Genomic DNA, 26,347 nt, shown 5'->3' with positions numbered 1-26,347 from the left:
TATCAGTGGTTAGATTAAATATAACCCTGATGCTGGCATCATCATTTAAATTTAATATAATATGATCGCTGAACATTGGAAACACAAGACTTTTTCTTTTAATTTTCCCAATGGGGGAAACTGAAGTTCTGAACCTCTGAATGATAGTAATAATTATAGTGAATATAATGGCAGTCCATTTATATTAAGTGCGATGCTAAGTGTTTAAAATCCATTATTGTCATTTAGTCAGAGATTTGATACAAATGATCAAGATATCTTTGAGGAGAAAATTGATTGAGAAAAGAAGATGGAAATATTTAAAGGTGGCAGAATATGAGAAAACTTACAAAGTTACCCTACAAGTTTGATCTTCCTCCCCCTCACCCCCAAAGAATAAGCACTTTGCTTTAGAGAATGATACGGGTTGCTTAAAGAAAATCTGAACCTTACCAAAATAGACAATTAAAAGGCTCTTTCAAATTGTAAAATTATTTTTTTTAATGAAGGGTTACTTGATAGGTTACTTTAAGTATGGATTTATTTATACATCTTTAACTAGTTGGCAGGGTGGTTAGGGAAGTCAATAGTTAGACATAACTATTTAGATCATAATGTGGTTGATTGGATGACACTTGAGGCCCTTATAATATATAGATGGCTATTTTAAATAAATTGCCATTGGAAAAAAAAATTCTTGAAAAAAATTCTAGTTTGTGTTCTTTGCAGGCTTAAATTCTTTGTATGAGAATGTAACCGTATGTGTGTTATCTTATACAGTTTGAGATCTAGTTATAGCTGGGTAAAAAAAAAAAAAAAAACCCAAACCCATTACTGTCAAGTCAATTCTGACTGATAGCGACCCTGTAAGACAGAGTAGAACTGCCGCATAGGGTTTCCAAGGAGCAGCTGGTGGATTTGAACTGCCGACCTTTTGGTTAGCAGCCAAGCTCTTAATTACTGAATGACTAGAGCTCCTATATCTTGTTAGGTTTTGTTATTCTACTTATCTAGTCCAGTGTTAATGTTTGTGAATCAAAAAATAAAGTTCGATCCCAGGTCTCTGATTTTCATTAAAGATGTAATCACAGAGGACAGGTGCCACATTTTCGAGTTCTGTTTGTTTTTGAAAGGGAGATTGGGATTGGGCATGATCAGGACATGTGAAACAAAAAGGAAATCAGTCTCTTTTCCAAATAAGAGAGGAAACAAACTTCAAGAATCGAATCTCAGCTACTTTAATCCCAAAGTTTAATCAGATTCACCTTGCTTTTATGTTTCAAGTCCACAGACTACACTATCTTTGGAAGTCCTCCTCATCCTGTTATGTTGAACGTATTTATTAAAAGCAATTTTGTAGTTTAATGTATCACAAATGCATAGCTTTCAGAATCCTGGGTCTTAGCCCCTACAGTTACTTACTTGATTTCTGACTTTTACAGTTTGGATTTTTAAGCTTATGTGAAGATAAGGACTGGCTTGATTCAGAATCTGGTTGTGACAGAGTTGAGGAGAAAAAAACAAGAAGATTGGAAAGCAAGTAGTCAAGCTGAAGGACAAATAACTTCTCTCTCGTCAGTCAGCTCACACAAATCCAGATTCTAGTGGTGGGGTCTTGGAGCCTTTGATGAGATTTCTTATTCCTAGTATCACTGATGAAAGCTGTGTATGCTCTGCCTGTCTGCACTGCACATTGCAGACAGGCTGTGTCTCAAACTTCCAGGCAGCTATAAGACTGCTAGGAATGAGACACATAAACCCACTGGTATCAACCATTTTATGGGTGCTACATTCATCTGTGATCGAGTCAGACATGCGAGAGACTTTCACAGTGTTGGTAAAGTGAAAGCCATTATTATTACAGTAAAACCTATGAAAGCTGGAGCCTGTGTAAGGCGGAAAGCTGTCAGAGAAGGAGAATGCAAATATTTTCCAGTAAAAGAAGCGGTGGAAAGGTGGTTAGACTGCATCTCATCAAAGGCGGGAAAACTTGCGAGACCTGGAAAAACAAGGCAGTCCCAAATTCTGGCTTTCACACGTTTCACTAGATTTGTAGAAAACAGTCAGTAAACAATAACAACAGATTTTCAAAGGGGAAATCCTTACCTTTCCTCATCTGCCCATGTCCATTCTTACATAGGTGGGCAGGTGCACCGTGGTTCAGATTAGATATTGTGTTCATGTCACTGCTGCCCCTGGCTACCACCGTGCTGCTCAAGGCTTCTGCTGTGCCCTTGGGCCTCACTGGGCCTTGCCTTGCCAGGATCTCCCAAGCCTCTGCCGCTAGGCCCTTCTAAACTTCTGCTGCCAGCTCCTGCCATGCTACCTGGGCCTGTGGGGCTTTCTTGCTGCCAGGCTACCTGGGCCCCCGCTGGCCATGGGAGAAGAAGGCATACAACCTCTGCACGCGGTACGCTCACGCCTCTCTTGACCTGCACAAGCAAATGTTAAACAACTCTTTTAGCTCTGCTGGCAAGCCTTCTGCCCAGAGGCATCTGGCTCCGCCCAGCTGTCGGAAAACCCCTGCACAGGATCCTCTGAGGCATTCCCTGCACAGGACATGTGCAGGTCTCTGCCCTGCATGGGCAAGTGTTAACAGCTCTCTTGGCTTGGCCCACAAGCCTCCTGCCAAAGGTGCTCAGCTCTCGCTCTGTGGGCCAGCAAGCCCACTGCTGCTGTCTCTTGCCATCCTGCGCCTTCTTCAGTGTTACAGCTCTTTTGGGTCTAGGAGATTCTCAGTGCAGAGACCTTGGGTCCTTGGTCTGGAGGGCGTGCTCCGCTTCAGTCTTCTTCATGGTAGTGAGGTCCCCTTAACCTTTGTGGGATTAACCCTTATATAAGTAAACTCTTTGTCAGTTTCAAGGCATGGCCCTCCTGACAGGACCACGCACTGACCAGTCCCCTAGGTAGGCCATAAGTCATTCAGTTTGCATAGTCACAACCAATCATTTTGTGGGAGTTACAAGACCATGACGAGAAAGGCCATGTAAAAGCAGTTCATTGCGCCACAGACTGCACTGACAAAAGCATGCCACCCATAGTGTGCAAAAGTTGTTCTCTTCTGCCCCTGAACATACAGCATGAAAACAAATGGATGAGGTTGCATTAGGCATATGTTATTTTCTGGCTTTTTATAATGTCCTGAGTTTGCTCCCTGGTCATATTCATTCAGTAATCTTGTTTGGTTAGACACTTGAGGAAGAAAGGAAATAATAAAGACACAATTCCGTTATGAATCATGAGTTTATTTCAGATAGTGCGATAGTTATTACCTCTCACTCATATGGCTCCCTCAGTGGCGCAGTGGTTAAAGCATTCACCTGCTAACCTAAAGTTTGGCGGTTCAAAGCCAGGAGCCGCTCTGTGGGAGAAAGATGTGACAGTCTGTTTCCGTAAAGATTCACAGGCTTGGAAACCCTGTGGGGGCAGTTCTCCTCTGACCAATAGGGTCTCTGAGTCAGAATTGACTTGCCAGCAGTGGGTTTTGTTTATGTGGGTCCCTTTCAATTGCAGTTGCTCTTAAATTGGATGTCTCATTGTTTTAGACTCCTTGGCAGGGTGCTTACGCTATACCATTGCACTAGTCTCCACTGGATTCCTTTCATACAGTTATTTCTGCTTGTGGGCTAACCTATACCTTATGGCCAGAGTAATATTCCTGAAGCATAAGTCTGTTTTACTTTCCTCCTCCTAAATTTTCTGAATGAAGTCGGGCTCTTTGTTTTGGCATCCAGGGCTCTGGGGCAGTTAACTCCAGACCACTTTTCCAGTAGTTTGCTGAGTGAAACTAGGCTACTGGTTATGTAAGAAATATAATCAATAATTTTATGCTTCGATGCTTTTGCGCATGCTGTTTTGCCTGGAATTCTGGTCAATTCTGTTCTTCCTGTGAAGCCCAATTCATACTCTCTTCCATAAATGAGTCTTCCCTTTCCCTCCTCTTCTGTATTTGCATTATACTTTGTTTGCAACTGTAATATAACACTTAGTAAGTATCTGCCCTTGAGAACAGGAAGCTTCTTGTTTATTGGGTCTTTGTGGAAAACAGTTCTCCTGGTAGATACTTATTAAATGTTTGTTTCACTTTAATGGTTCATAAGTTTATACAGTGCCACTTTGGGAGCCCAGGAGAGGTTGAGGGTCAGTCACTGTGTCAGCACTCGTTTGGTTATTTTTATGTGGTTTGAGTCAGATTTAAAAAAAGTAGCAACAAGACAAAGGGCAACTTCGAAGAAAAAGTCTTTCATAAGAACAATATACATAAGGATGCAATGTATAGAAGGGAGATCGGGAGCATTGCTTTGGTGGTGGGGGGTGGGAAGTTCATTGTGTGTGAGACTTTTTTTTTAGCACTAATCTTAGTGCCAAATTTTCAACCATCCTCAAGAAAGTAAAATATTTAGAGTGATAACTTAGATTTCTAGATTACGGTATCTTTAAATATAATGGCCATTGTTTAAATATGAATTTGTCTTTTGGATTATGTAACTTCTAGGAGTTTAAATTTTTTTAAATGAGATCAATTATTTGGCACATATTTTTTCTTGGAATTAGACATTTTATAATAACTTTTCTTAATTTTAGGAAAGTAAAAAAAATCTTATGATGAACACATTATACAAGCTTCATGATCGATTGGCACAGCTTGCAGGTAATTGTTTTAACATTCATAGTCTCAGAATCTTTGGAAAAATTAATTTGCATATGTAGCATGCTGTAACAGTAGAAGTAGTTTTTCCTAAGTCCAGTGTTATATTTGTGGATTATTTTCTCTTTAGAAGTTTTTACTACCTATATGGAGTGGTTTTTTAAAATTTTTGTAGGTATATTTAATCAAGGCCTCTTCCTTTCTGCCATATGTGTTATGTCTAACTTGTACAGACATCCATGCATACTGTGTTGTATAATTTTAAAGTGAATCAAGTTTCTTTATTGCATTAATAGTAACAAAAAATTCTGAAAGCTTAAATATCAGTTGAATTGGGTAGGCAATGAATTAACTAAAATCCTAGATTAAATAAAAGTGCAAATTCTTTTTTGGTGGTTGTATAGATGTCATTCCCTTGGATAAAATATTTTCCTAGAATTTGTTTTTTATGATTCATTGCATTTTCCTTATATTCCACTCTTAGTAAGTCTTTGAGAGCTCTTAGATATGAACATATCTGCAATTAGAATAATTTATTATAGGTGAATTGGTATCAAGTGTAGTGTATATAAGTTTTAATAGATGCAGATTTATTACCTTCTAACTTTTTTATTTATTGTTAGTTCATATATAGCTTGAAAGAAAAGGCTTCAGATTCTCTTCTTATAATCAGTTACAAGAAATGAAAAATGTAGTTTTTCAAATTGTTGTGCACAGCAGATCCCTTTTGTACCTTTATAGAAAGCAGATTGTAGATAGAAGCCTAGTAGGTAAAAGTGGAACTTCTCTGGTTGAATAGGGGCATTTAGGATCCTGACAGTTCCCTGTGCTATCACCAATCTTTTTTTTTTTTGAAGGGGGAGTCCTTAATTCTAGCCAATTTTTTAGGCTTATAATTCTGTGTATATCACTAACAGCATTCTTTGCACTGACTGGACAATAATATTCATATGTTGCAAGCTAATGACATCTATTTGGTATGCTATAGCACCCAGAAATGGGTTAAGTGTATACTGTAGCTAGGAATTCTGTTGTTGCTACCACAAGCTTCTACAGCTGTTTCTATAGAATTGTTTTATGAAGTGTGGTCCATGGCCCACTAGATCAGCATAATCTAGGGCACTTTTAGATATATAAATTCCTTCTTATGAAGCAGGGGTCAGCAAACTTTGCTGTGAAGGACCAGATGGTAGATATTTTAGGCCTTGCAGATGAGACTATGTCACAACTATACAACTCTGCCGTTATAGTATGCAAGCAGCCATAGATACTACATAAATGAAGGAGTGTGGCTGTGTTCTAGTAAAACTTCATTTATAAAAACAAGTAGCAGATCAGATTTGGCCCATAGGCTGTAATTTGCTGACTTCTGCTGTAGATGTATGGAATCTGAATCTCTGAGAATGCATTGTAAAGTTCAAAGAATTATTCATCTAATTGGGAACTTCTTCCCTTTTTATAGCTACCACTATTAAAATCTGACTATTCAAACGGAACTGATAAGAACTTAGTTACTTTTATTACAGAAGAATTTGCCAAGAATTTCATTTTAATTATAGTACTGTCATGTTAAAATTTTTTTGTAAACTGCTTGACAGAAACGGTAGGAAAAACTTAGAATTGAAGTTCAGTAATGAGGATAATTGATCTCTAATAATCACATACAGCCTAAAACACAAGGCTTTGGATTCCCTTCTTATAAACAGTTACAAGAAAAGAAAAACTGTAGTTTTCCAAACTTTTGTATTCAGCAGATTATCTCCATTGTAGAAACCCAGTCATAGGTAGAAGCCATAGAAAGAAGCTTCAGCCTAGTTTCCCTGTTGATCTGTGTTATAACAATTTTTAAGGCATACACACCTCTTGCTAAATGTAGCTTAGTTATACTGAAAATGCACATATTTTAATTCAATAATAAATTCCAACTTATTTGAACCATTGAGTTATTAGCTTTGGGAAGAGATAGATGTGTGAGTTTGCACAATGAATTTGCTGAATTTTCCACCATCAGAAATAATACCTAATACCTATCTGTGGAGGGCCTTTGGTGTGGATTGGCATCAGTATGACATGGTTCCTTCCCTGGCTTACAATCTAGTTGAGAAAGTAAGAGGACGATATGTTCCTGTATAGACTGAAATGAATTTAAAGGTGTGGCTTATGTAATGGTAGTTTATATCACTTACTGGGGTTTTTTAATAAAAAATATAAATAGTATTGTTGATATTCTTTCTTTACTGATTATAATATAACCTATAACTGTAATTTGTAAAATATTTTAATCTTATTTGTTTTATTCTGTTTCACATAATACTGATTCAAAACTAATAATATGTTAATCTTTCCAGGAGATCATGAATGTGGCAGTTCTAGCCAGAGAACGCTTTCTGTCCAAGAGGCAGCTGCATATTTAAAAGTAAGCAGTAAAATTAGAATTTTAATAGTTATATTCTTAAAGTTTGTATGAATCATTACTACTTATATCAAAAGTATCATGCATTTGATTACTTTAATTGTATTGTTAAAAGTTTGGGCCTACTATTTGGTATCAGTGTAAGCAGATGGAGAAAGCAGAATTGGTCAACATTTTTTGTTTTAGTTTGTTTTAGAACATTCTTTGAGAGAATGTATATTAATATGGAAAGTGTACAAGCAACATTGGTAAGAGTACCAGTTGAGATAGGTGAGCAGCATGTATGCAAGCAAGTAAGTATCTAACTTTTGTCATTTATTTCAATAATTTTGTCTCAGGGTACTGAGAGAACGTGCTGATGAATTTGCTAAACTACTGTAAGTAATCTTTGGGAAATTTGATGACAGGAAAGGTACTGGAAGGTAAAGATGGACAAGTGTTATTCTGATTTTAAAAGGGGGAAAGTAGATTTTGAAAACGATACTAGAGAGCTTGATGTCAGTCCAATTAAGATAATTCCATAAAGATGTGAGTACTTCCAAATGGAAATGAAACTGGCATGGGTTCACTGTCATATACATGTCATGTCATACAAACTTCATCCCCCTCACCTTTTTATTTAAATTAGGAATATAGTATATGATTTTTTATTTAAATCAGCAAGGTTTTGGTGACAGTCTCTCATGATATGCTTTTCAAAAATGAGAAACGTGGATTGAGTTTTTAAACTTAATTCATGGCTTATATGTAGATACCCAAAAGATGCTAAGACAAGGTAATGTGAAGATTAGATCTGGATTCAGATTCCAGCACTGCTACATAGAAGATCTGTATCTCGGTAAAGTTCCTTAACTTTTCTGCACCCATCTGTCTTAGGCTGAGTTCTCTAGAGGTGCAGATCAGTGAAGAGTACACACACACACACACACACACACACACACACACACACACACCCCCCACATATACACACACATACATACACATACACACACACAGAGTGGGAGAGAGAGAGGTTGATTTATATCAAGGAAATGGCTCACACAGTTCTGGAGGCTGGCAAGGCCCAAATCCATGGGTCAGACATAAGGCTGGAGGCTTCTCCTGATTCGACGAACCCAAAATCGGCAGGTCAGACAGCAGGCTGCTGGCTCACAGGGCTTTGGGAGCTGGCAAAGCCCAAAATCTGCAGGTTAGATGGCAGGCTGCTGGCTCATATCCCAAGAACTGGAGATCAGAGGATGACAGGTTGGATGCAGGATCCAGAGAGCATGAGCTTTGCTAGAGCATCTATGTATATTGGATGCAGGCCGCACCCCAAAGGAACTCCCCTTTCAACTGCTCGGCTGTTCCTATCAGATCACAAAGTGGAGGATGATTGCATAATATCTGCCAAACCCCTGAAAATCATGGCCTAGCCAAGTTGACACATAACCTTAAACAGCACAGTCCACCCCTTGTCAAATTGGCACCTGTGCACGTCTCCTTAAACCATATATAATCTCTGAGTAAAGACAATTATTGTCATTACTTGCGCCTAACATGGTACAACTAGCATGTATGCAACTGAAAATGCACTAGCCCATTTACATCTTATATTTTATAATAAGTAATAGAATAAGGCAGGGAAGAAAACAAAGATATTTGCAATATATATGCAGTCATGCACTGCATAATGTCCATTCGGGCTATCTCCAACTGCATATAAGTCTGTGGTCCCATAAGGTAATATGGGGAAATCAGCTGTGTGTTTACAGCATTTGTGACCTCAGTGCTTACTTGCTTACTGGTGGCCAGCTATTGAAGTGTGCAGGCCTCCCATGCTGAGCTGTGCTGACAATCGCTTAGCAACATGAGGTGGGAAGTTTGCATGCTTCACATTTGTTATTCCAATTGCCCACCTCGTATTGCTAAGCAATTGTTTGTTGACCCTGCACACACTACTCAGCATGGGAGGCTTGTGCGGCCACCAGTGAGTGCTGCAGTTGCAAATGCAGTAACCACGCCATTGATTTCTCCATATAACCTTATGGGACCACAGATGTATATGTGGTCAGAAGTTGCCCAGATGCATGTTACGCAGTGTGTGACTGTATGGTGTTCACACAACATCCAAATCACATAATGTCCTATTTCACAAGCACCTAAGCTGGTCATGGTTCTTTGCCTGGTGGAATGACACATACCTTCATTCCTGAAGGGTCTTGGCCATTAAGTAGTCATGTTGGAATTGCTTTGCTGTAGTTTTCCATTGACTTTAGTCACAGGACATGGTTAGTACTAAGAGACGTCCTAAGATCTCCTGTATTCTAGACGTACTCCTCTTCACCTCCATTATGTAATATCAATCTGATTTCCCCTTGGTAGTTAGGATCAATCACACTAGCCAATACAGTAACTCCCTTCTTTGCTTGTTGATCCAGAGGCATTAAGAGCCCAAAGTGGCCAGGTGGCATTCTTAACTTCCAGTTCAGTTGAATCAGTGTTGTGTCTCCTGGTAGGAGCATTCCTCTTTTGGAACTAAGACCTCTAGACCCACAGAGCACAGGGTCCTGGGGACAGGAAGCAAAATGCGAGTGGGTCACTAGGAGTAATAGCGAGTGGTGCCACTCCCATTTCCACCCCTTGATTCGTGGACCCATGAATCTTGGCTATGGAAGAAACAGCACCATATATTGGGTACTGATTTAGAGCATCTACAGCTTCCTGGAGAACATTGCCCAAATCTTGCAATGTATTGCCACCTATCTGGTGCCATAATTGCATCTTTAGAAGGCCATTCCATTGTTCTGTCAAGCTGAGTGCTTCAGGATGATGGGGAGCATGGTAAGACCCGTGAATTCCATGAGCATGGGCCCATTGCCATACTTTATTTGCCGTAAAGTGAGTCCCTAGATCTGTTTCGGATACCATGACAGTGGCTAAGGCATTCTGGAAGTCCATGGGTGGTAGTTTTGGCAGAAGCATTGTGTGCAAGAAAGGCAAATCCATATCCAGGGTAAGTGTCTGTTCCAGTAAGAGCAAAACACTGCCCTTTCCATGATGGAAGTGGTCCAGTGTAATCAACCTGTCACCAGGTTGCTGGCTGATCACCTTGAGGAATGGTGCCATATCGGGGATTCATTGTTGGTCTTTCCTGCTGGCAGATTGGGCATTCAGCAGTGGCTGTAGCCAAGTCTGCTTTGGTGAGTGGAACTTCGTGTTGCTGAGCCCATGCATAACGTCTGTCCCTGCACCATGGCCACTTTGTTCATGAGCGCATTGGGCAGTGGCGGGAGTGGCTAGGGAAAGAAGCTGTCTGGTATTCACAGAACACGTCATCCTATCCACTTGATTGTTAAAATCCTTCTCTGCTGAGGTCACCCTTTGGTGAACATTCACATGAGACACAAATATCTTCACTTCTTTGGCCGTTTCAGAGAGATCTATCCACATGCCTCTTCCCCATACCTCCTTGTTAGCAATTTTCCAATCATGTGCCTTCCAAGTCCCTGACCATCCAGCCAAACCATTGGCTACAGCCTGGGAGTCTATAAAATCATACATCTGGCTATCTCTCCTTCCAAGGAAAATGAACAACCAGGTGTACTGCCAAAGTTCTGCCCACTGGGAGCGTTTCCCTTCACCACTGCCGTTCAGGGAGGTCCCAGAAAGGGGCTGCAGTGCTGCCGCCATCAACTTCTGAGTAGTGCCTGCATATTGCACAGAACCATATGTAAACCAAGCATGAGTTTTCTCTTCCTCAGTCAACTGTTTGTAAAGAACTGTGCGTGAGCCCATAGTTGCAGACTGGGAGAAGGAAGGTAATGTGACAAGAGTAGGAACAATGGGCATTTGGGCCACTTCCATGTAACTTATTTATTCCTTCAGGTTGAGCCTGACCTTGTATATACCACTTCTATTTAATGATGGAGTGCCGCTGTGCAGATCGACTTTATAACTCTGTGGGTCAGATAACACCGAGTTCATGATGTGTAGCTCAGGCTGTATAGTGACTTGGTGGCTCATGGTTAAACGTTCAGTCTCTTCCAGGGCCTAGTAACAAGCCAAAAGCTGTTTCTCAAAAGGAGAGTAGTTATCTACAGTGGTCAGCAGAGCTTTGCTCCAGAATCCTAGGGGTCTGTGCTGTAATTCATCAATAGGGGCCTACCAAAGACTCCAAACAGCATCTCTATCTGCCACTGACACTTTAAGAACCGTTGGATCAGCCAGATTATATGGCCCAAGTGGCCGAGTGGCTTTAATGGCAGCTTGAACCTACTGCAGAGCCTTCTCTTGTTCTGGGCACCTCTCAAAACTAGCAGCATTTCGAATCACTTGATAAATAGGCCAGAGTAGCTCACTCAAATAAGGGGTATTTTGCCTCCAAAATCCAAGGAGACCCACCAGGCATTGTGCCTCCTTTTTAGTTGTAGGAGAGGCCAGATGTAACAACTTAACCTTCACTTGAGAAGGAATATCTTGATATGCTTCATACCACTGGACCCCTAGAAATTTCACTGAGGGGGAAAGCACCTGAAGTTTTGTCAGATTAATTTCCTACCCTCTAGCATGCAAATGTCTTACTAATAAGTCTAGAGTCATTGATATTTCTTCCTTACTACGTCCAAATAGCATAATGTCATCATCAATGTAATGGACCAGTGTGATCTCTTACGGAAGGGAAAGGCAATCAAGGTCCCTGCAGACTAAGTTATGACATAGGGCTGGAGAGTTGATAGGCCTGTGAGGTAGGACAGTGAAGTATATTGCTGGCCTTGCCAGCTGAAGGCAAACTGCTTCTGGTGGTCCTTCGAAACAGGTAGGGAGAAAAAGGCATTAGCCAGATCAATAGCTGCGCACCAGGTACCAGGAGATGTATTAATTTGCTCAAGCATTGAAACCACATCTGGAATAGCAGCTGCAATTGGAGTCATCACTTGGTTAAGTTTCCAGTGATCCATCTGTTTTTTGCACAAGCCATATAGGAGAGTTGAAAGGGGATTTGGTGGGAATCACCACCCTGCATCCTTCAAGTCCTTGATGGTGGCAGTAATCTCTACAGTCCGTCCAGGAATGCAGAATTGCTTTTGGTTTTCTATTCTCCTAGGAAGGGGCAGTTTTAATGGCTTCCACTTGGCTTCCTACATAATAGCCCTTACTCCATATATCTGGGATCCAGTGTGGTGGTTCTGCTGGTTACTGATTATGGCTGTTCCAATTGTGCATTCTGGGACTGGGGAAATCACTATAGGATGAGTTCGGGAACTCATTGGACCTATTGTGAGCTAAGATTCCATTGATAACATGACCTCCATACGCCCCTACTCTGACTGGTGGTCCATAGTGACATTTTGGGTCTCCTGGAATTAATGTTCGTTCAGAGCCAGTGTCCAGTAGTTCTAAGGAATCAGTAGGTGCAAGAGAATGTTGTTGTTAGGTGCCGTTGAGTTGGTTCTGACTTATAGCAACCCTATGTACAACAGAAGAAAGCACTGCCCAGTAATGCAGCATCCTCACAATCGTCATATTTGAGCCCATTGTTGCAGCCACTGTGTCAGCAGTCCATTTCGTCACAGGTCTTCCTCTTTTTCACTGACCATCTACTTTACCAAGCATGATGTCCTTCTCCAGGGATTGGTCCCTCCAAAGTATGTGAGATGAAGTCTTGCCATCCTTGCTTCCAAGGAGCAAGCACTCTGTGTGTATTTCTTCCAAGACAGATTTGTTTGTTCTTCTGGCAGCCCTTGATATATTCAGTATTCTTTGCCAACACTGTAATTCAAAAGCTTCAATTCTTCTTCAGCCTTCATTATTCATTGTCCAGCTTTTGCATGCGTATGAAGCTATTGAAAATATCATGGATTGGGTCAGGTACATCTTACTCCTCAAAGGGACATCTTTGCTTTTTAACACTTTAAAGAGGTCTTTTGCAGCAGATTTGCTGATGCAATACATCATTTGATTTCCTGACTGCTGCTTCTACTGGTGTTGATTGTAGATCTAGGTAAAGTGAAATCCTTGACAACTTCAGTCTTGTCTTCGTTTATCTTGTGATGTTGCTTATTGGTCCAGTTGTGGGGATTTTTGTTTTCTTTATGTTGAGGTGTAATCCATACTGAAGGCTGTGGTCTTTGATCTTCATCAGTAAGTACTTCAAGTCCTCTTCACTTTCAGCAAGCAAGGTTGTGTCCTACGCGTATTGCAGGTTGTTAATATGTCTTCCACCAATCCTGATACCACATTTTTCTTCATATAGTCCAGCTTCTCGAATTATTTACTTAGCATACCGCAAGAAGCTGGAGGTAGGTGCAAGAGATTAGTTTTACTAAACATTAGCTACAGTGGAGTTAAAAGCATCCATGCATGGTCATTCTTTTACATAATAATTAGTGTATACATGAATTGAGCTGGAAACTGCCTGAAGTTAGTTAATTGGTGGCCCAATTATTTTCTCCTTTGATTGTTTTGTTGATACCATGTGTGTTCACCAATGGAAGGCATGCTGATTAAATGACCAATTCAGAATTTTTGTTATTATTTGTGGATTTTTATACGCATCATCTGGGATCACGTATGTCCCAGTGGACACTGAACGTAGTAAATCCTACTGATGTCGATGATAAAAATTGTTTTCTGTAAAATTTTTTATTTCTTGAAAATTTGCCAAACATGAGGTAAAAGATGAAGGCATCTGGAAATGACTACACATACACTTTATTCTAGTCTCTTTCTTTTTTATTTTTTGTGAAACTTTTTAAAACATGGTAGAATATATTCTTCCTACTGCAAAAGCTGCACTTACAGCCTAAGTAACTAAAGCCAAGAGATTTTTTATCTCAGGAAAATTACCACTACACTGCATTCTTCATTACTGCAAAAGCAGTACTTACCAGCCCAAATAAATAAAACTAAAGGAATTTGAATCAAAAAAATTATCACTATTGTATATTCTTCATTATAACAAAAGCAGTATTAACAGCTAAGAAGTAGAAACAGCTGCCCTGGAGTCTTGCAGAACTGATCACAGTGATGCATTCCGCCTGCTACACTTGGAAGTAATGCTTGGGCCCTAAGGTTGAATGCAGGGTAAGAATAACTTGAAGGAGTTTGAGCTTCTTGAAAAGTACCACTGCAATACAGTATCAGAATCTAGAAAAGCAGTCCTTAAAGATTGCAGAACAAAGACTAAAAGCAGAGCAGGGAGCCAGTAACACCTGGAAACAGTGAATGGCGTCAGGGAGAAAATGGCCACTGTGACTGAATGAAGATAACCAAACCAAAAAACTAAACACATTGCCATTGAGTTGATTCCAGCTCATAGCGACCCTATAGGACAGAGTGGAACTGCCCCATAGAGTTTCCAAGGAGCAGCTGGTGGATTCGAACTGCCGACCTTTTGGTTAGCAGCCGAGCTCTTAACCACTGAGCAACCAGGGGTCCGAATGAAGACTAGGAATAGCTTATTGTGGTAAGTACATTGTTAGGAAAACCTGGTAACTGGGAAACATAGTGAGGAGGCTTATCTCACAGAAGTAAAGGCAAACCTGTCAAAAGTTTACAAAATTCACACACCCAGAAGACATCACCTAACACAGTGCTCATCCTACACAGTAATGAGGCTCCAACTCAGGGTTCTTGAGTTTCATGCATTTCAAAAGGCTCCCACTTTGAAGCTAAAAGCGTTAAAAATCTGACTAAGGCAACAAAGAACTTCAGAGGCATAAAAAGTGGTTGGGATAATGTATGTCCCACAGGTCACCAAAGGGTTTAAAAAATATTTAAGAGTTTCATATCTTTTCCCTAGAATTATGTTTCAGATTGGGTTTTGCTTTTTTTTTTAATTAGTAGAATTTCTATGTATGTTTTTACAAAAGATGCTGAATTAATGTAATTCTGTTTCTTAGTCAAGTGAAGTTATTTTACCTAGAAATGTTAATGCCCTTATATATTTAGATTTGTTTGTGTGTGTGTGTTTGTGTTAAACTTTTCATTTTGGAATCCCATTTTCAGGTTTTAAAGTGCTGTGAAACCTGTCATAACTTGCATAACCTTAGATGCAATTTGAACTGCCATTAAAAAAAAATGTGCATTTGACAAATAGGAATTTTTCTCAGTATATAAAGTATTAGGGTCTAGATAAGCTTTTAAGTAACGTTGTAATACTTAATTTTCAATATAAAATTATGTTCATAATTTGTATAGAAGATAAAGAAAAGGGAAACAGCGTATCAAATGCACCACCTATTGGTACCGTTTGGGTATCTTTTTTTCTAGTCTTTTTTTCCATATATGAATTTTTATATTAATATTATTTAAGTATGATATTTATATTTTAAGTATTCATATCTTTTTTCCCTTAAAATTATTGTGAGCATTTTTCCTTGTCATTGAACAGGTTTTTGAAAACTCTGTTTTTATGACTGAATAATAAATACTACATTGTATGGCTGCATTGTATTGGTTTGTGGTTTTTTAGTATTACAAAAGCGTTCTAATCTTTGCATATAGTAGTTGATTTTCTATTATTTCTTTAGCGAATAGTCCAAAAAAGGAAATTACTTGTTCAAAGGGCATAAACTTTTAAAAATGCTTTTGATGTATGTTACCAAATTACTTTTCAGTTTGAAATGAGTTTTAGCACAATCTAACCAAAATTGGCTATTTTGAAAGACTTTTAACTACATTCTAAGATAAATATGGAAGAATCCCTCTATAAAGCTGGTATCAAACGATGATAATGTGTATATTATAGGCTTTCTGCTTATGGAGAGAGATCTGTTGTAAATTCCATGTATTTTGTACTGTGGTCTCAGCAGCAACATAATTAAGCTGTGGATCCAGTAGTAAAGGACCCAGAGAATGTGTGGAACTCCAGCAGGTGTAAGCTATTTTGTCCCCAACTTCTAGCACATCTTATTCATCCAAAAAAAAAGAAAAGTTGCTAGCAAGTGGATTCCGACTCATAGTGACCCTATATGACAGAGTAGTACTGTCCCATAAGGTTTCCATGGAGCGGCTGGTGGATTTGAACTGCCAGCCTCTTGGTTAGCAGCTGAACTCTTAACCACTGCACCACCAGGGCTCCATCTTAAGCACAGTACTTGGCAAACATTTGATGGAATTTGTTTCCTTGAGTTTGACTCTTTAGTACGTTCAACTCATTTTTATTTCTCCTTCAAAGGAAATTTAAAGAAATAATTTAATTAAATAATTTTAACACTTTTTCAGAGTCCCCCATTTTTTCCCTCCTTGGTCTTTTTTTAATCTTTTTTGAGATTTATAACCTTTTTTTTTTTGATTTGTGCAAAGTTAAGAGGTCCCTCTAGTGGAATATTTAGGAAATACATAGCATTATATTTTTGTGGAAACATGATTGGTTATGTTAAATGGTGGGAGCATAGTGTGATACTTCCCTACAGAATGATGTAATAAATAGTGGTTAAGTTCCTAGGTCTCTTTCAAAACTTATTTGGCCTTTAACACGATGAGTATGGTTAAGGTTTGTGAAGAAAATAGTAGGAAAGAAGATAACTGTAAATGTGCTGATTTATGGGGCTGGCTAGACTTTTTATGACCTAGCTTGGAATGCTGATGACTATTAATAAAATTATGTTTGCATAGAAAAGTTAATGTTTTGAGAAGCAACATGAGGTAGAAATATCAGGATAATTACAATTTATCAAGTACAATTTAAGTACTTCCTATATATTACCTTTAATTTCACAGTGAGTCAGCAAGGTAGTTGGTATCAGACCCACTTTATAAAAGAGCTGAAGTTCAGAGTTCTTTTATAAAGTATGTGCTAGCAGTATGTGATGGAACTGAGAATATAACCAAATTACTTGCTCGTTGTTCTCACTATACTGTTCAGCCTATCTCTTAGATGGAAGGACTGGGTTCTTAACCTTTAGCTCCACCTATTGAGTCAACAAGGTACTGACCGTGGATAAGGGTTAGGATCTGAGAAGTAGTCAAAGTAGATGCATATATATGACATATTTTCTCTTGTCCCCACTTAATTTTCTACATATACCTAGTCTGTAATGGAGCCAGGATCTGAACCCATGCCTGCCTGATTTGAAAGACCAGGTTCTTTTCATTATTCCTAGAGTTGAAAGATTGTCAAGTTCCCACTGAATCATCAACAGTTAAATCATAGTTAGGATTACATTTATTTCCTATGTGTTACGTTGTAATTGGAGCCCTGGTAGCACAGTGGTTAAGAGCTCAGCTGCTAACCAAAAGGTCGGCAGTTCGAATCCACCAGCTACTCCTTGGAAACCCTATGGGGCAGTTCTACTCTGTCCTATAGGGTCGCTATGAGTCAGAATCAACTCGAAGGCCATGGGTTTGGTTTTTTGTTTTTTTTTTTATATTGTAGTTATTTAAAGGATAGCATCTGATGTATAGCATATATCATCTCACAATTAACCAGAATATTCATTAACCAGAAAACTGCATAGGTATTATGATCATGTAAATTATCCCTATTGTGAATTGTCCACAATAGATTTTAATACTTGCTTGACTTCTCCCTTGTAACAATGTTTTTATCTCCTCTTTACCAAATTTTGTTTCTTTATTTAATGAGCTAAGTCTTTTATGTGAAACAGTAATATTTTTGTAACTTTGAAACTAAGTAAATAGCCTCTGGCATGGATTTCAAATACAGTTTTGGCCAGTGATTTTGAAAGTAAGGTACATTTGAGGGAGACCATGGAAGTGTGTGTGTGTTTGGGTGTACACAATGTGTTAAGACAGAGTTGTTAAAAAATTGGGAAAACATACTTTGAATTTAGAAAGATTTATTTGAAGCACTCAGCAGTATGTTGACTTAGCCGTTCTGTTTGTGTAAATAGTACTCATTAGACCTGCTTTAAAAATTAAAAACTTAAGTTTCCTCCTGATTTTTTCATCAGTTATTGGAAAATGTTTGTTTTATGTGCTGGAATGCCTTACCTAAGGGGTTGGCAAACTACTACCCACAGGACAAATCCAGCCTGTGGCCTGTTTTTTGTATGGTCTGGGAGCTATGGTTTTTACAACCTTTTTAAAGGGTTACTTTAGAAAAAAAAAAAATTATACACAGAGACCAGAGATGTATATAGCTACAAAGCCTAAAATATTTTCTCTCTGGTCCTTTACGGAAAAAGTTTGCCTACAACTGCCTTACCTACCGCTTTGCAGGGAGTTACAAAAGTGAATAATAAAACAGTTTAGATTCTTATATAAAATAAGGTAGATGCTATCTATGTATGCTATAAGATTAATCTAAGTTATTTAAACTAGAAAAATCCAACTTTTATATATCTATAAAAATTCCACTTCATAGCATTGTAGCGGTCTATATTTTGTATAGAATATTTGTGGAAGTAATGGCCTGTTTAAGACATCAACACCCTATTGAACCTTTAATTGAGGTTATAAATAAAGTATCAATTGTTTTTTGAGACTGTATATTCATAAAGTGGATATTCCATGGTTCTACTGTATTCTAAATACCAAAAAAAAAACCAAACCCATTGCCATCAAGTCAGTTCCGACTCATAGCGACCCTATAGGATGGAATAAAACTGCCCCATAGAGTTTCCAAGGAGCAGCTGGTGGATTTGAACTGCCAACCTTTTGGTTAGCAGCCAAACTGTTAGCCACTGTGCCACCAAGGAGTGAATATTGAATGTTATTAACATGGGAAAGAAAAAGCAGATAATGGGAAAATAACAACAGCTACCGTTTTCTTACTCTTATAATCACAAGTTTTAGGCTCTTTGTTCCTTCTCATGTACAGCTTATTAGGGAGGGTCTCCTTATTAATTTGAACCATTATTTACATTTTTAAGGATAATTTATGAGGATAGTAATGCTATTTACAATGTCTTCTGCCTCCTAAAAGTATTTTTATATTTAAAACATACAACTAGCAAACTTGAAAATTTGTTTTCACATTATCTGAAATTTACATTATAGTCTAGTCTTCGAAGTTCTATGTTGTAATACCAAGCATGTTCTAATTCTCTGCATATTGTAGTCATACAAGCTGAAGAGCAGGTATAAAAAAAACACAGTTGTTGTCGTCAAGTCATTTCCGACTCATTGTGACACCATGTGTTGCAAAGTAGAACAGCTCCGTAGAGTTTTAAGGCTGTGACCTTTCAGAAGCATATAACCAGGCCTTTCTTCTGAGGTGCCTCTGGAGGGTCCATACTGCCAGCCTTTTGGTTAGTAGTTGAGCGCTTAGCCATTTGCACCACCCAGAGACTCCTGAGCATGTATATAAAAACCAGAAAACCAAACCTGTTGCTGTCAAGTTGATTTCGAGTCATAACAACCCTATAGTAGTATAACTGCCCCCATAGGATTTACAAGGAGCAGCTAGTAGATTCGAACTGCCAGCCTTTTGGTTAGCAGCCTGAGCGCTTAACCACTGCGCCACCAGGGCTCCAGGAACATGTATATAAACACAGATAAATATGACATATATTTCACTGATTTTTATAACATCCATGTCTTTGAAGATTTTATTATCTCCATGTCTTTAGAGGAAATAAATGAGTATGAAACCTTTTTTAAAAACCTAAACTAGTCAATAACGTTACAAAAAAGAATAACCACAGTCATGTCTCCAGCACCATGGGTAACCCATATTAAGCTTGCTTTATAGATTTGCAAAGTCCTGTATAATTTGTGCTTTGTTTAATCCTGATCCATGCAGTGTAACAGAAGTACACTCTCTTGATACTCCTTTATCTTTCTATGTTTAGAACTATTTTTCTTCTCTAATTTTAGAGCAAGTGAATATGAATTCTGTTTGGTTTTAGTTATTTACAAAATGATTTCTAATAATGTTATTTATAACAATTAAAACAATGATGACCAGAAATTATTTTGTATAATTCTATTGCATAACACTTTAAAGCAGTATTAAAACTTTAACAGAAATCTTTTTCCTTATTTCTTTCTAGCTCCTGTTCGTATGTGCACATCTTTTAGTTATATGTAAATTAAATTTTGTTTTTTTTAAGCATATGGTTATTTAGCTTTCATCAGTGATCATTTCTTAGTTTATAATATCCCATTGAAATGATCTCAGATATAAACATTTCTCAATTATTAAATATTTACACTGGCTACAAATTTTTTAGTGTTTATAAATAATGCTATAATGAATAACCACACTTTTCGTGGGGGGAGGATGGGTAACAGATGACCTACAATTATCTTCATCATCTGAAAAATCCTGGTTATATTTACACATAGGTAGTGATGCCTAGCAATTTAGTTCAGTTTGGTAAAACATTTTATTACATTTGTAAATTTGATATATTAAAATAACTTACCAGTGTCATATTAGAGTATATACTATACTGATCAAATAAAAGCCTTGTAATTTCCAACGCTTGAAGAATCTGTTGTTAAAATACAATATTTCTTATAAAAATTTTTTAAAGTGATTTTTAAAAATAACTTATTTCTACTTTTAGAAATTCATTCTTTGCACTTCAAAAGTTCTTAAAGACATACTTTCTAATAGAATATATGCTCCATGAACACAGGGAGTTGTAACTTCAGTGTTCCATCTGTTCTTTGTTCAGCGTTACATCTCTAGTAACTGAAACAACAGTACCTGGTACATACCAAAAAACCAAACCAAATCCATTGATACTGAGTCAATTCTGACTCAAAGCAACCCTATAGGGCAGAGTAGAACTGCCCCATAGGGTTTCCAAGGAGCAGCTTGTAGATTTGAACTACTGACCTTTTGGTTAACAGCTGAGCTCTTAACCACTGCACCACCAGGGCTCCACTTGGCACATAGTGGGATTTTAATGCATATTTGTTGACTAAATGAAAGATGTTTATTACAGTATTATTTGATGTATTTAAAAATTGGAAATACTAAATGTTCATCAGTAAGGGGTAGATTAGTTAAAAGTATAGAATAACCATACAATAGGATACTTATTTTGCTGTTAAAAAATAAAAATAAAAAATTGGAGTTCCATGTATTCTGACATAGAAACTCACAACACTTTGTTCTGTGAAAAAAGCAAGTGGAAGAGCAGTATAGATATGATCTCACTTAATTTTTTTTAATATTTTGTTTTTTAAAAATGCAACCTTATGTAACAGTTCTTGTATCTCTTGGTATCAGGACCCTTTTATACACCTGAAATTACTAAAGACCCCAAATAGCTTTTGTTCATGAGATAGCTAGATAGATAAGTATTTACCAAATTATAAAATTGAAGAAAAATTTTAAATTAACTTTTTCATTAAGAATAACGAGCATATTGCATGTTAACATAAATAATGTATTTTTATGAAAAAAAAACTATATTTTCCAAAATAAAAACAGTGAAAACAACAACAACCCATTGCCGTCGAGTCAGTTCCAACTCATAGCGACACTATAGGACAGAGTAGAACTGCCGCAGAGCCAGGCAGCGGCTGCTGGGTTCGAACTGCTGAGCTTTTGGTTAGCAGCTGAGCTCTTAACCACTACGCCACTTGGGCTCCATATAGGGAGAAGAGTGGTGGTGTTTGAGATTTTTGCAAATCTCTTTAATGTCTAGCTTAATAGAAGACAACTGGATTCTCATATCTCCTGTTTTGGTTGACGTACATGAAGAAAATCCAGCTTTACACGGATATGTAATCAAAACAAGGAAAATTATCTTAATAACCTTTTCAGATAATTGTAGATATTTTTCTCTGATACTACATCAGAATTCTACAGGTAGTTCTTAAAGGTTAGTTGCAATGTGGAGTTGAAACCATATCAGTGAACTTTTTGTACTGAGTTTCATAAAATCCTTTGCCCTAGTTTGCACTTTGAATGGATCTTTTCCTCATGCATGGTTATACAACATAATGAATTGGCGATTTGAAAAAAATTGGTTTACTGAGTTATGCAGATCTTCCGATGTTGATACATACAATTATGCCATATTAAACACACACAGACACACACACACACACATATACCCACATACCCTTATGTAGCAGTTCTTACACCTCTTGGTATCAGGACCCTTTTACTAAAATTACCTTTTTACTAGAATTACTAAAGACCCCAAATAGCTTTTGTTCATGGAATAGATAGGTAGGTATTTACCAGTCACATTAATTAATTACAAGTCACATTAATTACAAGTCTTTTATTTGATCTGTGTAGTATATATCCTAATGTGACACTGCTAAGTTGTTTTAATATGATCACCACTAATCTCATTGGAAAAGTCTTCGAGTATTGAGAAGCTGTAAAACTCACAGTGATGGAAGTTTTTCAAAATTCTGCTTTTCACTTGAAAGCTTGAATTTTATCATTGGTAACACTGTCATTTTTTTTTTTTTTTTTCTTAAGGTGACAAGCACACTTCATTTTGTTGAGAGAATGTCTGTAAAACACCCTGGTCTGAATAGTTGTCATTTCTTTCATCTAAAAATAATGTCCTACAAAAAGGTGGCTAATTCAGTCTTATAACAGTGATACTTTAAACACATACTATTGAAAAAAAGAAACCCCAAATCTAAATATTTTAAAAAGTGAGAGAGAGAGACGAAAACAGCGAAGTATTAACAATGGTTATCTTGGGGTAGTGGGAAAATTGTGACTTTTTTTCCTTCTTTTTCTCCTTTGTGTTTATCTGTAATTAATAATTCATTTTTAGTATATTAGGTAATTAAAACATGTTATATAAAGATAATGTATGTTGTTTATAGGACACCTTACATGTCCTATACATGCCTGGACATAATATGAAACTCTTGTTATGGATTTTTTTAAAAATGTGAATTATTAAGAATAGTTAGTTATTTTCTCTATTTTTCTGGTTAGGAATTAGGTCCTGAATATGGAGATATATTTAACATCTCATTGCTGTGGATTTTAGAAAATGGAAAAGATGTTGGTATAAGGTAAAGGATTTGATTTCCACTTTGACCATTTTGTACTTGGAAGAAGTGACTTTTGATTTTAAGCTCTCCTTTAATTATTTTTAAATAGGTGTGTCGGATATGACCCTGATGAAGAATTGACAAATATAACTCATGTGCAATTTTTACAGTCCACAAGACCACAGATGTCTTTCTGGTGTCGTTTTCGACGTGCTTTTATTACAGTAACCCACAGGTTATTGTTGTTATGCTTAGGTAAGTTGTAAGGGGTAAAGCCCTGATTCAGTTGTTCATGAGAAAGAAGATACGTTGCATTATAGAATTTTTGTATGTCTGTATTGTGCTAAATGACGAAGGTTGAAGATTCATTTCTGTGATAGTTGCCATGCAAATCCTATCAGAAGGTCTTCATTAAAATATAATAAAGTTGGATGTTTTTATAATGTCAGTATCAGTGTAAGGGCTTAGAAAATAGTACCTTAAGGAGAGATGGAAATAAAACTTTGTCAGAGAATGTCACAGACAAAGCAAGTGTAGTGCATACATAGAAACCTTCTCCAGAAAATAGAACTGAAAAACATAAAAAATTATAAGTTTATTAAAATTATTTTTTATTTAAAAAATATTATTTACCTGAATTAAAATTTTAATCCTGATTTTATGTGACTATTTTGATTAAAAATAGGAATTTTGGAGTTACTCATTTCCTTTTTTTCCCATTACTTTTCAAGTCTTATAAAAATAATTCAGTTTTCTCAAAAGTAAGATTTAGTATGTTTTCATTCTTATGAGACTCACTTTTCCAGTAGTTTAATGCTGCAAAAGAAAAAGCTTATGAAGCATAGTTACGTTATTGTGTTTTAAAAAAAAATAGTACTTAGAATTTAAATGTTCAGTTGTCAATGTAATGAAAGAAATATTTTTTCTAGAGAGATTAAGTGAAACTCTGGAAACTCTGTAATATTAAACTTTTCTATGTAGTTTTAATTATATATATAATTCAACCTGTCTTGAGGACTGATTCCATTACTCCATTATGGCAGTTAAAATAATCATTATAGAAAATGTCATAAGTTTCTTCTGTTTGTTTTTGTCGTTGTTTAATTTTGCTTTTTTTTTTAAATACCAGATTTATCAACTGGTTACCCAATAGTTTCAAGTTGCAATATTATTGAATGGTATTGACCACAATTTTTATAACACAAAGTCTATAAATATTGCAGGTGTAGTGATGGTGTGTGTGGTTCTGCGCTACATGAAATATCGCTGGACAAAAGAGGAAGAGGAAACAAGGCAGATGTACGATATGGTGGTAAAGATTATAGGTATGGTGTTTTTAAAATCTAAATGATTTCTAGAATATTCATTAAGTGATAAATTACCATATGATGGCAAATGATTGATTCATTCGTTTGATTTATTTTCAGATGTTTTACGAAGTCATAATGAAGCTTGCCAGGAAAATAAAGATTTACAACCCTACATGCCTATTCCACATGTGCGAGATTCCTTAATACAGCCTCATGACAGGTGTGTTAAAAACTTTTTGAGTTAACACAAATGAAAATGTAGGTATCTTCTGTAGTGTTGAAAGTTATATAGAAAGTAGTCTCAGCTAGACCTTTTGTACTGTACAGGCTTTTTTGGGTACTTGCAACCCTACTTTCTAAATTCTCTTCTGTTACCCTTCTGATTTTGAGTGGTATGACAGCTAAATTTCTAAGTCATTCTCATTCCTATACATTCTTGATTCTTTGTTGTCAGTCTGTACCTTATTTGCTTTAATTTCATTGGTAAATAAACAGAGGCAAACATTACAGCCAGTGGTGTTTTTCTAATAATGTGCTTCAAAATACTTTATTTTGTTATTCAAGAAGCTTTTTAAATAAAAGAACTAAATGATAAGTTTTTGAAAATAAAAGATGATGCCATGTCTTAAATCAACATTCTTAACACTAGCAACACATCAGAATCAGCAGTGGAGCTTTTGGGGGAAAAAATACAGATGCTCATGCTCCACCTCTGGGGATGGAAATTCAGTAATCCAAGGTGAGGCTCAGGCATGTAAATCTTATTTTTAAAACACCCGTAAGCAGTGATGAGAACAGCCCAAGTTAAGAACCACTGCCTTCAGTTACTACGGTTTGAAAAAGAAGACAACCAAGGTGAGAGTAAATTTGTCATTTTGTTCACATGATAGAAAAAAAATGAAGAAAGTCTGGGATAGAGCTGTTGACTTCCTTGCTGCTAATGAGTCTAGAGTTCGCACAGAAACACGAAGAATAGGTGGTGCAGATTTTCTGGTTTGGAGGTGGATCCAGCCTTCTGCGTCCTGTGACAAAATATTAGTAATACCTTCTAAAGTATGGCAAGGTCAAGGTGCGTATTTTTAAAAATATATAAGGTAAATCTTTTTCTGATTTTTAAAAACTGTAAGTCATACTTGTTTGTTTTACGTGAAATAGTACAATTCGAAGATATATGAAAACAAAGCTCTTTTTCAAATCCCATCCCTTAGAGGGAATCAGTGTTAGCTTCTTATGTATTCTTATATACTTTTCTCCTTAATAATCCAAACATAAGTTCTCTTTAATAGAATACTATAAGCGTTACTTTTATCTTGCTTTTTTCGCTTAACAAAGCAACTCAATATTATAGATGTAACCTTACTTTTTCCTTAATTTCTTTATGCAATTAACAGACACACATAATTCTTACATAAAAGGAATTGAAACTTTTTAAGTGCTCTTTTTTCCTACCAATTTTCACTTACCTTCTTCCTCTTTCTCACAAACACCCTTCCACCTGCATATACCCCTTGCCAAGTAGCTTTTGTAGGTCTTTCCATTTTTTTTTAAATGCATATGTAGTTACACAACATGTACATGAAAGTATGTTGGTGCTTTTGGTGATTGATTGTCTTAGAAAAATTAGATCATATTGTACATACATCTGTGCATCTTAATTTTCTCATTAAAAAATGCCTCTTGGAAATCCCTGCAAATCAACTCATAATTCATTATTTTTCATTATCGTTAATGGTTTTACAATATTCCATAGTATGGAGTAAATCTTAGTCTAATCAACCATTTATTGGTTGATAAATTCATTTTGTTTACATTTTTTTCTAAATATAAATAATAATCTCCTTAAATATGTAGGCATGAATATTTATAATTTCTGTAGGATCAATTCCCAGGAGTAGGATTGCTGGGCTGAGGGAGCTGAATATCCTTCAGTTTTAATAGATGTTGTCAGATTGCTTTCCAAAATCCTAGAGGAATTTCTTTTTCCGTCAGCTGTGTCATCATGTACTCAAACTGTACTAGTGATAGCTGTTACCTCAACATTTTTTTTTTTTTTTTTTTGAAAATATACATAGCCAAAGATACACCATTTCAAAAATGTCTACATGCACAGTTCAGTGACAT

The 26,347-nt window shown here is 36.9% G+C and overlaps 1 protein-coding gene across 3 annotated transcripts in view; it reads left to right on the top strand.

Moving 5' to 3' along the window:
• The window catches only part of LEMD3 (LEM domain containing 3), a 90,926-nt gene that overhangs the window by 38,959 nt on the left and 25,620 nt on the right, over positions 1–26,347 (top strand). For 2 of the 3 annotated variants that reach the window (XM_023736103.1, XM_023736102.1), the window contains exons 3-10: positions 4,564–4,630; positions 6,976–7,043; positions 22,858–22,937; positions 23,026–23,171; positions 24,140–24,241; positions 24,344–24,446; positions 24,876–24,965; positions 25,117–25,295. In XM_023736103.1, coding sequence (XP_023591871.1) covers positions 4,564–4,630; positions 6,976–7,043; positions 22,858–22,937; positions 23,026–23,171; positions 24,140–24,241; positions 24,344–24,446; positions 24,876–24,965; positions 25,117–25,295 — 835 coding nt within the window. The remainder of the gene's footprint in view (positions 1–4,563; positions 4,631–6,975; positions 7,044–22,857; positions 22,938–23,025; positions 23,172–24,139; positions 24,242–24,343; positions 24,447–24,875; positions 24,966–25,116; positions 25,296–26,347) is intronic. The other variant, XM_004381546.3, reaches the window with a different exon arrangement.

The sequence above is a fragment of the Trichechus manatus genome, unplaced genomic scaffold, assembly GCF_000243295.1.
Source record: "Trichechus manatus latirostris isolate Lorelei unplaced genomic scaffold, TriManLat1.0 scaffold00086, whole genome shotgun sequence".
Classification (NCBI taxonomy): Eukaryota; Metazoa; Chordata; class Mammalia; order Sirenia; family Trichechidae; genus Trichechus; species Trichechus manatus.
Note: the sequence above shows the minus strand (reverse complement) of the source record. Positions and strands in the feature narration are given on the sequence as shown.